General features: G+C 42.0%; 1 protein-coding gene across 2 annotated transcripts in view; it reads right to left on the bottom strand.

The window, feature by feature from the left end:
- Nucleotides 1–14,140, bottom strand: part of MBOAT1 (membrane bound glycerophospholipid O-acyltransferase 1) — a 57,446-nt gene that overhangs the window by 28,252 nt on the left and 15,054 nt on the right. The window contains exons 2-4 of one of the 2 annotated variants that reach the window (XM_074542868.1): nt 5,489–5,634; nt 4,890–4,967; nt 1,266–1,361 (exon numbers count right to left, since the gene is read on the bottom strand). In XM_074542868.1, coding sequence (XP_074398969.1) covers nt 1,266–1,361; nt 4,890–4,967; nt 5,489–5,634 — 320 coding nt within the window. Of the gene's footprint in view, nt 1–1,265; nt 1,362–4,889; nt 4,968–5,488; nt 5,635–7,933; nt 7,979–14,140 lie in introns of those variants that run through there. The other variant, XM_074542874.1, reaches the window with a different exon arrangement.

Below are 14,140 nucleotides of genomic sequence, written 5' to 3'. Positions count from 1 at the left end.
TCTTGGTATGTCATGCTCTTTGAGGATATGCTTTTGTGCATTAAAAGAACTGCAGAAAAAATTACAGAACTAAATTTCTTTAAACGTATAAGTTCCCCTTACTGAAGCCTCCTTAATAAAAAAACCTCAGGAGTTTGAGAGAAACTTCCCCTTCACCACCTGAAGTTTAATTAAATGCTGAAACCCATCACCTCAAAGAGAGAGACATATGCACAAGGACAGCAAAAACCTTCATTCTCCTACTCTGTGCCTGCAAGATGAAAGAGACTTGGAAGAGTCATGTAAAAGTTTCTGCGCAAGTTTACAGAAATTTTTCCTGGTATTTTACTAATTACTGTGCCTTCAGACATTCAATTAAACAAGTGGAATACAGATTAGCACGCTGGTTTCAAATCACACAAAAGCACACCTTCCTCCCACAAACAAAGCACACAGGGTTGGTTAGCTGTCTCTATCTTTGCAAAGCATCCTTCACTGCTTCTCTGAGTGCAATCAGAGACCACAGTGTGTATGAAAACCATTTCACACATATCACAGCATGCAAAAAGTTGTGCTGTTTAAGCAGCAGCCACAAGCTGGCCCCATGAGAGAACCAGTGCTGACAACCTGAGCTGATCTCTTGTCTCTCTGCCTGGGTTACTCCCCCAGCTCCTCCGGCATCTCATCCCTGCCCAAGTCCTGCCCTCACATCCTGGAGAGCCTGGGCTGGGAAACACCTTCCCAGCTGGGGCTTCAAGGTAAATCAGAATGGGGGAGAGGAGACACAGAGCTGACAGCTGAGCCTAGGAAGCTGGAAGGAGAGCAGCACACCCACCCCTCAGGGCAGACCACCATCAGCCACGTAAGGCACTCCTACAGCTCCAGGGAGAGACTGCCCAACCTGCCCTCCCAGGATGCTCTGCAGGGAAGCCTGGCTAGCTAACCTTCCCTGCTGCATTTGGGAAGGTAGAGCTTAGTTAGCTAGCTCTACCTTCTAGAGCTAGAGAACAGCAGAAACGATGAATCGGTGCTTAAAAATCATACAGCGCTTATTCCTTTTTTAAAAAAACAAAACCAAAACCCAAAGAAACAAACAAAAAACCCCACTCAAACCCAAAACAAAACAAACTCCAACCAAACCACAAAGATCACAACAAAAGCCTCAGAAAAAGCTTAAGGGAAACAAAATTGCAGGTGCTCCACAGATAAGATAAAAATTATTCTTACAACTTACTGAAATCAACTAATACTGATTGACAAGGGAACCAGTTTGCAGAGTCACTCACCCGGAAAAGTCTGTAGTGAGAATGCCATAATGAAATATGTATATTCGGCTTATGTGGCACAGTGTGAGGTATCCCATGGCTACGACAAAGGAGTACCTAAAAACAGAACACACAGAACACACAGTTACCAACAAAAACTAGAATCACTCAAATTGGGTTGGGCTAGTTTCGATTTTTTCAAATCAGATTGTTAAAAAGTCTGGAGCTATGCTACGAGACCTGGAAGAAATTCTCAAAGGGGGCTGATGGTTTTGTGTACCCAGCTGAAACCTTACAGAGGTGTCTCCTCATTCAGGGGGTACAGAAAAAATGGAAGAAGAAATAGGATCAATTCAAGTTGCAAAACTGAATTTTCAAAGCTCCCATCTTCACATATTATTTTGAAATTTCTGGTCCAACTTAAGTATTTGAAACCAGCTGATACTGTATGTCATTCACTGAAGTTATCCACTGCATTTTGGTCTGTAAACGTTGTTTATTTACAACTCTTCCTCAGATCTAGCAAAGACTGAAATATTTCAAGCTTGAGGTATTCTCTCTCTCATAATTTTATATAAAGGTAGATGATGGCACATAGCTCAATCTTTTCAGCTCTCCATACTGAAGCACACCATCTTCCAGAAAAATCATAGAATCAGATAGTCTGGAAAGGACCTAGAAGATTATAGTACTTGAATATCTGTATATAGACCTTGCCCTGATCCTAGTTGTTCTAAATGGGCTGCAGCTGTGATGTCCTTCATTGGGTGGCAGCTGTGGCTAATGAAGATAACTGGGATAAAAGGGGAGTGGGTTGGTCAGTCTGGGAGAGGCTTGGAGGTGCTCTGATGAAGAAGCAGGATCAGCACTGCTGTGAAGAGCTGCTTGTGAGAAAACCACCCAGAAGGTATGAGACTCTAGAAATATGATAACAACCATATGATAATAACAGAAGATCACTTCAGAAGCATTCCTTGGGTAGGATGTGATAAATTCATTCTGTGTTTCAAGATGGTAGCACACTTCTGTTGGGCAGGGCAGTAGCATGGTTCTACCTTAACAGCTGAACAGTCTGAAGACTAAAAACATTGCAGTGTCTACATGGGCAGATGCAGACTTTCATACAAGTAACTGCTGCCTGTATTTACATGAGCAAGAGGATTCTGGGGAGGAAGGAACTGGATGGATGTTTGGAGACAGACTGACACATGAAGCAAATTACACCATGCAATGGAGAGCTGGGACACCAGAATGAAAGGCTGGCCCCACAGGGACAGGCCAGGACCAGGTCTGCTGGTGTCCTCCATAGCTGAGGTTATTATTCTGTGGTATCCATGCATTGCAGAAGAGGCAAGGACCAACAGACTGCAGAAGGAGATGGCACATCCTGCCTGCCTGGTAGGGCTGAGCCTTGGGGGCTGGTCAGCACACATTGCCAAGAAGGGTCCTCCACAGACCCATGAGAGCACCCACCACAGGGAAGAGCTAAAGGTGAAATCAAACAAAAGGAGACAGCAGACAGCTGAAAAAGAGCCAGGCCTTTGTCAAATTATGGCTGGTTTTAAAAGAAATGAGTTTTTCCTCCCTGGGGGCTAATAAGCTGCAGTGTGAGTGACAGTGATGGATCACAAGGCAACCTGCAGGTCATGTGGCCCACAGCAAACAGCTGGATGAAAGGGAGACTGAAGGGATGTGACAGATTCTTTAGGAGATTCAGAATAGAATTTATGGTATTTTATCTGGGTCAGGCATCCAGTCCTGCCTCAGCAAGGTCTTTGGGTTCCCCTCTCATCAAGGGAGAATAGCAAGCATCCATCCAAAGGCGAGTCAGACATGTAACAGCGAGAGACAGGATGAAGGATCTAAAATAAGCCCCCATGCTGAGGTGCAAAGCACTTAGACTGAAACAGGGGGCAAGCAGGGAGAGATACACTGAGCTGCTGCTGCAGCTGGGAGCATTTCTGATGCTGGATTAATTCATCCATTTATAGGCCTTGAAGGCTAGCAGCTACACCAGAGAGAAAACTAGCAAAAAATAACCATGGGAAATAGAATGAAAGTTAAATTATGCAGTTGATTTAATTTGTTCTCTTCCACTGCATTTTTATGGGGGAATAAAGAGCCAAGTCTTGAAGCCCCACTCTGAGGGATCTGTTCCCCTGTACAAACAGGTCGAGACCTCAAAGTGGCCTTGTTCAAGTTTCTGTCATCTGGTTTGAAAACATTGTTACTTTGCCAAAATTAACAATGTGGCTGCACTTTGAGTCACACTGATATGGCTGGTAGAACCCAACAGAAAAGTCCTAACCCAATCCTCCCTCAGAACTCCTGAGGTTTTTCAGCAGGTTGGATGGACATTTCACATTGACTCAAATCAACACTTGACTGTCTTGCAGCAGCAAGTGATGTTATATGAACTGGCTTGATCTGTTTCAGTATAAAGCTGTTTTGCTGTTACCCACTGTGGCTAATTGGCTAAAGAGGAAGAGTGAGGGGGTTTCCCATGGAAGCTGTGTCCTTTTCCTTATCACCACCCCACCTTGTCTGGGAAGATGTAAATAACTAGTGGATGATTCCTTTGTACACTTGGTTCTTATGATCTACAGCCACTAACTCCTGCATTTCCCTCAATGACAGGCAGGGACAATGACCAGGAAACCATAAAACAAATTTGTAACACCTTTTTATTTTGGTCTCTGGATGGCATTTCTTTAACAAACATTGTCCAATTGCCTTTCTTTTTTATGACATTATTAATTATCTCTAGACTTCTGGGCTTTACACTGTGTGAGAGGGTAGAAAAAAATACCTCATTAATGCCCTATCTTGCTGGTGCAAAATGCAAGTAACTGCTATAGACAGAATTGCTTTTTACAGTTCACATTTGTGAATAATATTAGGAAAATTTTAAGTAGGGTTCCCATTCAGATATTAGAAAGGGGTCTCTTCAGGAAAAAAAGGAAGGTGAGAGGATTATCAGACCATCAGATTCTCAGACAGCCCTGGCCTTGAAGGCAAGTGTAGAAAGGGTTTCCATTCCCCAGCCCAGATTTATGTGGATTCTGAGCATTCAGGAGCAGCTGCAGAGACAGAAAACACCTGTCACACACCCAAACCATAAGCTTCTGCTTTAAGCAATAACAGTTCTGGTATTTTCTACTTTTTCACAAAGCCCAGTACCAAAAGCAAGACCTCATTTTGTGGATCACTAAGCTAAGCTGCATCAGTGACCTTATTTGAACAACCTAACTCAAGAATAAGTGGAAAATACCTAAAGGCCAAACAGCAATGGGGAAAACACATTAAAAAGGATTATAAATTGCAATCTGGAAGAATACAAGACCAAGAAGAACATGACTTCATTATGGTTTAGAAATCAAAGGTTTGTCCATAAATTATTATGCCTGCAAAAGTCAAATTTTGAGGCCAGCAATTTCATAGGAAAATGCAATACATCAACCCAAAAAACCCACAAATTGAGATTACAGCTGCTTCTGTAACTCCATGAACAAAGCTTCTGCAACTGGGAAAGAAAAGAAGGGAAGGAAAGAAGAAAAGGTGGTTCTAAAAACTGCTCATGATTCTCCCTGAAAGCAGAGAAGTTATCAGAGGGGCAGCTGTAGACTTGCAGCCACATCAGCTCACCTGTGGATGTTGGGAATACTCGCCATGTTCATAATGCCATAGTTCATCATCACCAGGACAAAAAGATGAATGGAATACCTTGAAGACAACAAAGTGAGTATTTAGATAATTTCTATTTTACCTGGAAGTGCTGGCAGTTCAGAGCAAGAGAATATTTTTCCACGCAAACGACATCAATGTGCTGTCATATCAGGCTACCAGTGAACCTGGATTACCACAGGACATCTTTATAGCCTGACTATCCAACACAGACATACTTATTAAAAAGATATTATCCATATGTTTAACTGAAAGAGTAGCCTGGCTCAAAGTGCACATTCAAGTTGGATACATCTTTTCCAGAAGAGGTATCTTCACAGCAGACTGGTGTGGCCTTAACTTCCAGAACAAACATCACAAATTAAATTAAATACTTCACTTTAAAAATAATTTTATGAGTCACTCTACTTTGAGGGTTTGGAATGGTTATGTTGGTTAGGATATTTTTTTAAGGTAGCATTAAGAGCCTTCAGATTAAAAAGATGTAATCCAAAAGAGCTGATGTGAAGTTTAAAATTTTTTTTACCCAAGTCTTGTCTAAATGGTGACTGAATACTCACCACCCAAAGCAAAAGACAGCAAAGTATATTCCAAAGAGGGTGGCAAATGCGTGGCGAACAGCAGAGCTGGCATGACTGGGACTCAAGTAAATACGAAACCAAAACGCAGCCAAGAGTGCAAACAGTTGACAGGCTACAAAATTGATCTGTAAAAGACAAGCAAAACAAAAAACTGTTTTGATTCTTGGAGGAGGAGGGGGGGAGGATTCTCTCTGTTTTCAGAACAATTAAGAGCAGAGGTAAAAAAAGGGGGGGAATCATCAGAGCTAGGAATCTTTCCTTTCTCAGCATTCTCACTTGTGAACTCATGTGGTAACTTTTCTTGGGCAGTGACAGAAGGGATTAAACAGGCACATGTGACAGCCAGGAGCTGTCAGAAACATGGCCTTTGAGCAAGGAGCTGGGGGTGTTGTACATGGCCTTTGAGTCATGGGGAAATGTATGTATTGTACTTGAATATCTGTATAGTACTTGAATATCTGTAAGTAAAAAGAAAAGGGGGAAATATAGTAGGAGTCCTAGTAAAATATCTGTATTGTATAAGTGGCCTTGCCCCGATCCTAGTTGTTCTAAATGGGCTGCAGCTGTGATGTCCTTAATTGGGTGGCAGCTGTGGCTAATGAAGATAACTGGGATAAAAGTGGGGTGGGTTGGTGGGTCAGGGAGAGCCTTAGAAGAGCCCTGATGAAGAAGCAGGAGCAACACTGCTGTGAAGAGCTGCTGTGAGAAGGTATGGGACTCTAGAAATATGCTAACAACAATATGAATGCAACAGGCACACAGCCTGAAGCAGAAGCAGATGAGGAAGGTCAGGGTACAGCTGGGCTCTGGTGGTTCTCACTCTCCTTGGAGGAAGGCTCTGCTCTGCTGCCAGCCTGGCCCAGGTACAGGGCACATCATTCCCCTTCTCAGGCCTCTTGGCAAGGGGCAGGGGCCAGGAAGCAGCCTGGGACTGAAATATTACCCCAGTACCTGACTGTCCCCCACCCCAGCACAAGGGCAAAACCAACAATGCTGATGTGACGCTGCTCACTAGCAGTGAGAACCGGGCAGCCACCCTAGCTGAATTCCTCCATTCCACAGCATCTTCCACACAGGCCTTCCAATTCTCCATTGTTTTGTGGTTTGAATGCAAACAACTTTGCTCTGCCATCAAGCAGACTCCTAGAGGAATATGCTTCTCAAATGTTCTTTGATTACTGCAAGTGAAAATCAGTCTGGCCTTGCTGCAAGGAGGGATGGATGGCAGTGGGAGCACAAGAGATGCAGAGGGCAAACAGGACAGGAGTAGAGGCTGCTCTTGTCAGACACAAGGACAAGCAAGAGCTTCAGTGTCCTCCAGAGCAAAACTGACATCACGCTGCCTTCTTCAAGTCACCTTCTCTTTGACAGCCTCAGCAAAAATCCCAGAAGTCAGAGGAAAAACAGATCAAAGTCACAGTCAAAACAGAGCCAGGAGCTGTCTCTAACAGAGCAAATACACCACTGGGATACAACATCCTTAAGTCCAGCCTGGACCCTGGACAGCTGGAGGTAAATTCATTTATTCAGTCACAGTGTCACAGTTCTTTTTTTTTTTTTTTCTTTTTAATCTTTTGGGTTTTTTTTAAATTCACCCTGAGCTCTTCAGCAGCAAGTCATCCCAGACCAAGCAAAACTAAGCAGGCTGCAACATTTAAGCAATGACTTGGATTAGAGGATTATCCGAAGCTATCAGTCCAGGACAGGATAATACATCTCACTCGGAAATGCTCTGACATGCTGGCTGTCCAGGGCTGGTTAGATCCTGCCAGGCTTCTTGTCAAAAACATTTACAATGTGTTTAACAAGATACTATAGCCCCAAAGTGCTTTTATTCTGGTGGACCACGTCCAAAATGGTGTTGGCTGTTCATGAAAATGCTTCCATTAAAGGTTTGTTGGCTCCATAGGTGCAGTTGCTCTATTTCAGTGATGCAGGCAGTCATGCAATAGAATAATGCAATAATTTAAATATTTGGGTATGCTGAATTCTAGTTGTTTGGAGCAGAGACAATATCTATTTATTTCTTGCTTATGCAAGCAACCAGCATTTATAATAAATAGTATCATAGAATTATAACCAAAGAAATAAATTCTCATTTTTAGTGCAAGACCTGTAGAACAAAAACAACAAAAGAAGAAAATTGCACCGGTCTCACAAAATCCAGATGCTGTAGTAGAAGTCCTGAACTTGTCTTTTACCATAGAGTTACATTCAAAATGCTAACACCTTGCTCCCACCCTTCCACAGACAGAGGTGCAGCAGAAACCACTGAAGCCCTTACAGGGCTGCTCTGATTGCATCCTTTCCAAGCAAGTGGAAGAGCCTTCACATTAAAAAGATGTGATGTAATCCAAAAGAGCTGATGTGAAGTTTAAAATTATTTTTACCCAAGTCTTGTCTAAATGGTGTCTAAATACTCACCACCCAAAGCAGAAGACAGCAAAGTATATTCCAAAAGAGGGTAGAAGGTGTCATGATTCTCCCTCAGAGGGAGAAGACTGATGGGTGCCAACTCATCAGTGACAATTCAGTGAACCTTAATCCCCCCATCCTGCTCCAGCTTGGGGTCACACTGGCACATCCAGTGCAGCTCAACTCTGTGGCATGCAGAGCTTCTCTGATCTGGAGTAAAGAAGGAAAGTGCAAAGACTCACAGAAACTGATGGAAGGAAAGTGCAAAGACTCACAGAAACTGGTGTGGTTGGTTGTTTGAAAGACAATACCCCCTCTGTGCAGTGCCACTCACAGAAACTTTACACCAGGAAAAGCCATCATGATAAGCAGGCATTTGCTTTTTACTTTCACTTGGCCCTTGTAAGCCCAGTTTGAGATGTTAAGGATGCTGGGATCTCAGAGGCTTACACACACAGAGCATAAGGAAAGTGCAAGAACCCAGAGCAGACACACTTGTAGCATTATTTAAACAGCTAAGGCAGGGAATGACAGTGGCAGCAGATAATGTGGCAGGGACTTAATCACAAGCAGCTCAGCAGCCTCACATACGTGTGCTCCTGCTTGCCTTGGCCTTTGAGTATGTGTTGCCTGTGCTACCAACCATGTCACACCTGCATTTTGTTGTGCAAATTAACCAAGACAATTAACCAAGACTCTGTGCTCTTTCTGCAAGGGTCGGTGCAAAGCCTTGTACCAGGCCAAAACATCACCCTTATGTTTCAATGAGGTTTTGGTTTCTAAGGGTTGTTCCTGCACAGCAGCCAAACATCACAGACCCAATGCACTCAGCAAGCAATAATCTGGCAATGGACCAGACTTGCTCTGTTCTACACTGTGGAGATTCTCAGTTCAGTCAAAGAGAATTCTCCCCAGCTTCAGGCCTGGGAAACTTACAGAGGAAGAATGAAAACAATTATTATCTCTCTTTCTGTTCAGGTTACTTATAGATATGTACCTTCAGAGTGTGCTATTCATAGTTCACCAATACCACACAAGGGAATAGAGGGATGCAGCAGCTTTTCATATAACCTCCTCTACTTAGTTATTTCTAGGTACCATCTTAAACACATGCAGTGTTCACATGCATGCACACAAAGGCTGACAGTTCATCTGACAGTGACTTTACTGCATTCCATTTGACATTAGTTTTATCCTTCATTCTACATACTTAAGGCATCCAAGTAAACAGATCCCTAAGAATTTAACAAATGTTGTGCTGCATCACAAGTGAACTAAGTCACACTTTCCTTCCTTTCCAAAGAGAAAAGGATTCATACTATTCCCTTTTGGTTATTTCCACTGTTGCTAAAAACATTTTATAAACAGAAAATTCAGGGCTTCTGAACACTGATGAATGGTGTCCAGGCAAAAACAACATGGAAATAAAAATTATATGCCAATTAACCTTTTACAGCATTGCAAGTCATTTGACACATGTTTGTAGCTAGCCACATCTCTTTGGTGTTGCCACCAAAATTTTGCACATCTGGTTTCAAGATTGCTAGCAGAAAGGAAACACCTTTGCTTTTTACAGTCACTTTCTTCCATGCTCTAGAGAATAAGTAATAAAATTAGGAATCAGAGCACATGATATGGTGCCAAAAGAAGACAGTATCTTCCTTTCATTTTCCATGATTAAACACTGGAAGACAGAAAGGCAGTCTCATCACAGTATTCTGCAAAGACATCTGGAAGACTTGTGTCTGAGTCACAGCCAGCTGGAGACAGCCTTGCAATACAGAAACAAGATATCCACACTTCTGGAGAGAGAGAAAATCTGGAACAGCTCCAGCGCAACTGAGTCGATCATTATTGTTGTCTGCTTAATTAATCCTTTAATTCTTGATTAGTCTCAACTTTAAAAGGCTTGATGGTTCCAGAGCAGGTATGAACAACAAAGGAAAAAAATAAACTGTAGTTCCTCCCTGTATTCTTTCAAATTCTGTAGTAGCAATAACTCAGCAGCAATGTTTAGATAGCAAATCTGAGTTTTACACAAAGTTAGCAATCAGGTCAAACCAACCCACCAAGCACCCATGATGTTGATGCAAGAATAGCCAAACACAGTGGTTTCAAGATCCCCCTATTGGACTGTGCTGCAATCCAATCCCTCAAAGCACATAAAAGGTCAGTCCCATCTGTCCTGAGCCTTTGTATCTTCTCCCATTTTTAACAGGATGAAACCTGGCAAACACTGGACTGGTGCTGTGTGAAGGGGAAGCACTAACTCCTAGGGATTTGGAGCCATCTTTTCAGTCATCTCCATCAACAGGCAGGGCCTTTCACGTAGCAAAGTCATCTCCTCAAATTCCTAACCACTCTCAGAGGAAATCCAAACCATTTTTTGCTCAGTATTTTATTTGATCCAATTAACCATTTGCAAGTGAGCACTTCTAAGGGCAAATGCTAGTTGGCAAATCACAATATAAAGGTTCCAAATACCTGGAGTTAAATAGGTGCATCTAAAAATTTCACCCTTTGCAGGATATGAGCCTGATGTCAATAACACTGAATAGGAGCAATTATCACTTTTTGCGTTGGGAGCAAACTGGCTCCATGGTGAAGGCTGAGGAGGAAAAAAGAAACCTCAAACAAAAGTAGTAACTTGTCAAATCTCTATAACAGGAAAGCCATGGAGCCATAGAGGATTTCCAAAGAGAGAGGTAAAGTGTTGCTTGGTACACTGAAAAATTACTGAAAAAAAAAATCCCACAAAAATCTTAAAAGGAGAAAAGAGAAAGTGTCTTTCCTAGCTAGAAATTCCTGAGATAGGAAACAGAAAATATGAGAGGGGACAAAACCTGACTATACACCTTTATACCAAATCATTACCAAGAGTTTTGGTCACTACTTCTTGTAGTTGAAGGTAGGCTACTGATAACTCATTTCAGGAAGTTTCAGTTCTGCTCAGCCCATAAACCTTGCATCTGCAAATCTCCCTGTTTGAAAAAGTGGCAATACATAGTTGAGAGTTACTAGATCACACTCTAGGAAGAGATAGTTGAGTACAAACACATAGCCTCTTATTTTAGGGCTTTTAACCTTTTCCTTACAGTTAAGTATCAGAAGGAAATATCCTGCATTCAGTTCTGACCACAGAAATACTTTCTTTTGCCTCTACTACATTTTTCCTCCCTTAGGCTTGCAGAAAATTTGACCTCACTTCCCAGAAATCTAGGAGGATATAACAAATTGACCACACATTTCTCTCCAAGCTCCAAATGCCAATTAAGTCCATTACCCAAATCAGACCATCCTCTGTAAGCAAAATTCCTGTTAAAGCTGTTACTCTGGCAATCACTACAAGCAGTCACACTGCTAACTTGCCCCTTGTTGATGACAGGGTGCTGGTGTGTCCTCAAGGGCACAGTCTGTGGATGAAAACCAGGCATATTGCACATTTACACATTTCCAGAGAGAGGTACAAGTGTGTTTGAGCACAGCCAGGCTGTCAGAATATTCCCAGCCAGCATCCAGGTCCATGCTTCTACATGTAGCAGATGATGCAGTCAGGTTAGAGATATGGCAGAAGATGCCTCTAATTTATTCCAGGCCTTGGATTTACCAGCCAAATGAGAGAGCAAAGGTTTAAATCTGCATTTTATTTGCTGAACAAAAGTGTAAGAATAGAGGCCTCTCAGGGTGGTTCAGTATAAAGACGAAGTTACGTCTCATGGTGAAGATACTCTGTTGCCATGTACTAATGAGCTTCGAAGCACTACTTTAGAAGATTGCGACAAGGTTTTATCATAAATTAGACTTTCTCCTCTATTCACAGACTTACCGCAGATGACCAGACAGCTCTTTTCAGTATTTTGAAAAGCATAAAGAACCTTGCTAACAGAAACTACTGCCAGCAGTAGCAGCTCAAGTCAAACCACTGTCTGTGGAGTACAACAGTGCTTGGGTAGTATTTTGGAAAGGGAATGCCATTACAAAGCATTCCACTCTGCCAGAGATCAGGCCCATCTTCCAGGGTGATGCCTTTCTTCCAAAGAATAAAGCAAGAGCTACAGAAATGCAGTAATTTGTTTTCCACGTTTAAAAGATTATTTTGCACATATAACCAAAGACACCTGGCAAACAACATATTTAAGTTCACTTTGCAGGAGACATTTCTATTTTGATGTTGAAAAACAGACCTGCTGTTATTAGAGCGTTTCATAACATCAAAAGTGTGATATTTAGAAGGGGCGTGTTAAGAATGAGAGATGGAATAGTCTTTAATCAGATCTCAAAGATATCTGATACTTGCTGAAATTTCTCAAAATATTTTGATCTTCCAGACTATTTTTATGAACCATAAGGACAAATATCCTCTGCAGAGATCATTCAGCTCTACACAGGGAGATGACAAGCATCTCCAAAAATGAGGGCAATACCATAGAGACCATGTCAAGTTTCCCACTGCTAGAGTTCTGACCCAGGCTTCCATGAAGGAAAAGGATTTGTGTAACTCAGTCCATGCAGTTCCCCTTATTGCCCACAGTGGTATTGCTTTGCACAGAACTCAGTGCACTGGGAGCCAGCACAAAGAGGCTTTTATTTGTAAAGGAAGCAGAACTGACTGTCACTTGCAGGACGCTGTATCTTCTGTTCATAGCCAGGCACTGCAGACTGCAATCAGCACGGATCAGAGGGGAGAAAAATTAACTTACATTGGGGAAATACTGATTTCACTGCTGACATGTCACATCTCCAGAACTACACAGAAACAACTTGTTTCTCTGGCTTTGTGTTGTAGGAGTCCTATGGAAGATCTTGGTGGGGCAGAAGCAAAGGCTTGAAAACAGAATTTCTGTCATGGGAGAGACATAGAGAGAAAAGCGTGTATGCATGACTAATTAAAGATTATTGTCCTCTTCAGAAGCAGCACTAAGTTGTTATAGCCTTGGTATTTTTTGTGCAGTTGGATGCAGAAAATGGAGTTGGTGAAGTAGAATATACAAAACTGACAATATTTTGGCTTGTTGTGCTGTTTTCCTGGGTAAATTCTGTTTCCCTACTTACAGGGTCAAATATCCTTCCATGATTTAGACTGTAAACTTGAAACAGATGTTCTTTCTGGATTACGTCTATGAAACCACTAGCAGAATAATCACTAGCAGGACACAAAATGTAGTTATAGATTAAACCCTGAGTCATCAAAAATTTTAAAGGAAAAACATTTAAGTCAAAAGTAAGCTTGAGAAGTCAAATCTACATCATAATGCTAAGTCACACTCCCATACACTTACCTTTGATAAATTTAACACGTGGACCTGATCCAAAACCAGCTTTAGCTCATTGTCAACAGCCCTCACATTGAGCTATAATGACTCTGTATGTTGAACAGATGTTTAAGCAATGATCATTCTGTGCAGCAATGTTCTGCCACTACCTGTACGTCATTAATTACTGCTCTCTCAGCAAGTGATGCCAAATGATGAAATTCCCTTGTATCTAAGATAGTCAGCGCTAATTCCTACCTGTAATAGGAACAGCAGGAAAATCAAACAATCTGGAGCCTTAAGTCATCCTGGTGGTTTTTTTAAACCAGAATGCCTCTAGGTTATTAGAAGATGTCTTGCTTCTTCAGACTGCTCAGCAGTGAGGCAGCAAACTAATTACAGTACCTTAAGTCCAAAAATACTTAAAAAGAATAATTTTACATACTTCTGTGCAGGTGGGGTATTTCATAGTATTACGTGTCAGACGTGTCTAAAAGCAGAACTACAGCTAGAAGGTCAGAGTATAGAGGGTAGTTTAATAAGAAAAGGAAAAGAGGATTGAAATGTTGTTATCCAAACAAGAAGTTTGGCACACCAAAAAAAAATCCCAACAAAATTAGCAAGCAAAAAACCCGATACCAGAACTACCAGCCTTGCTTCTTCACAAAAGAGTCGCCTGGATCAAGAACTTCTGATAGGAAAGATGGCATCTTGTACCATCTGCCCTCTATCACCACATCACCCCATCACTCCAGTTCTTCTGTCAGGTATGCTCAGAAGGCCCCACTTAAACATATGTAAAGTTAGGAGAGAGGTGCTTAAGTGAAAACTAACAGAAACAAGGAAGACAACTAATCCAGGAGGGTAAGATACAACAAAGCAGACACCTGAGTCCCAGCAAAGCCTTCTCTGAAAGTCCCTAGAACTCCAAGAAGTTCCCAGAGTCCCTAGAACTCTAAGAAGT

Source organism: Zonotrichia albicollis, chromosome 1, assembly GCF_047830755.1.
Source record: "Zonotrichia albicollis isolate bZonAlb1 chromosome 1, bZonAlb1.hap1, whole genome shotgun sequence".
NCBI classification, from domain to species: Eukaryota; Metazoa; Chordata; class Aves; order Passeriformes; family Passerellidae; genus Zonotrichia; species Zonotrichia albicollis.
The sequence above is the reverse complement of the archived record's forward strand: the minus strand, read 5'-3'. Positions and strand labels throughout refer to the sequence as shown.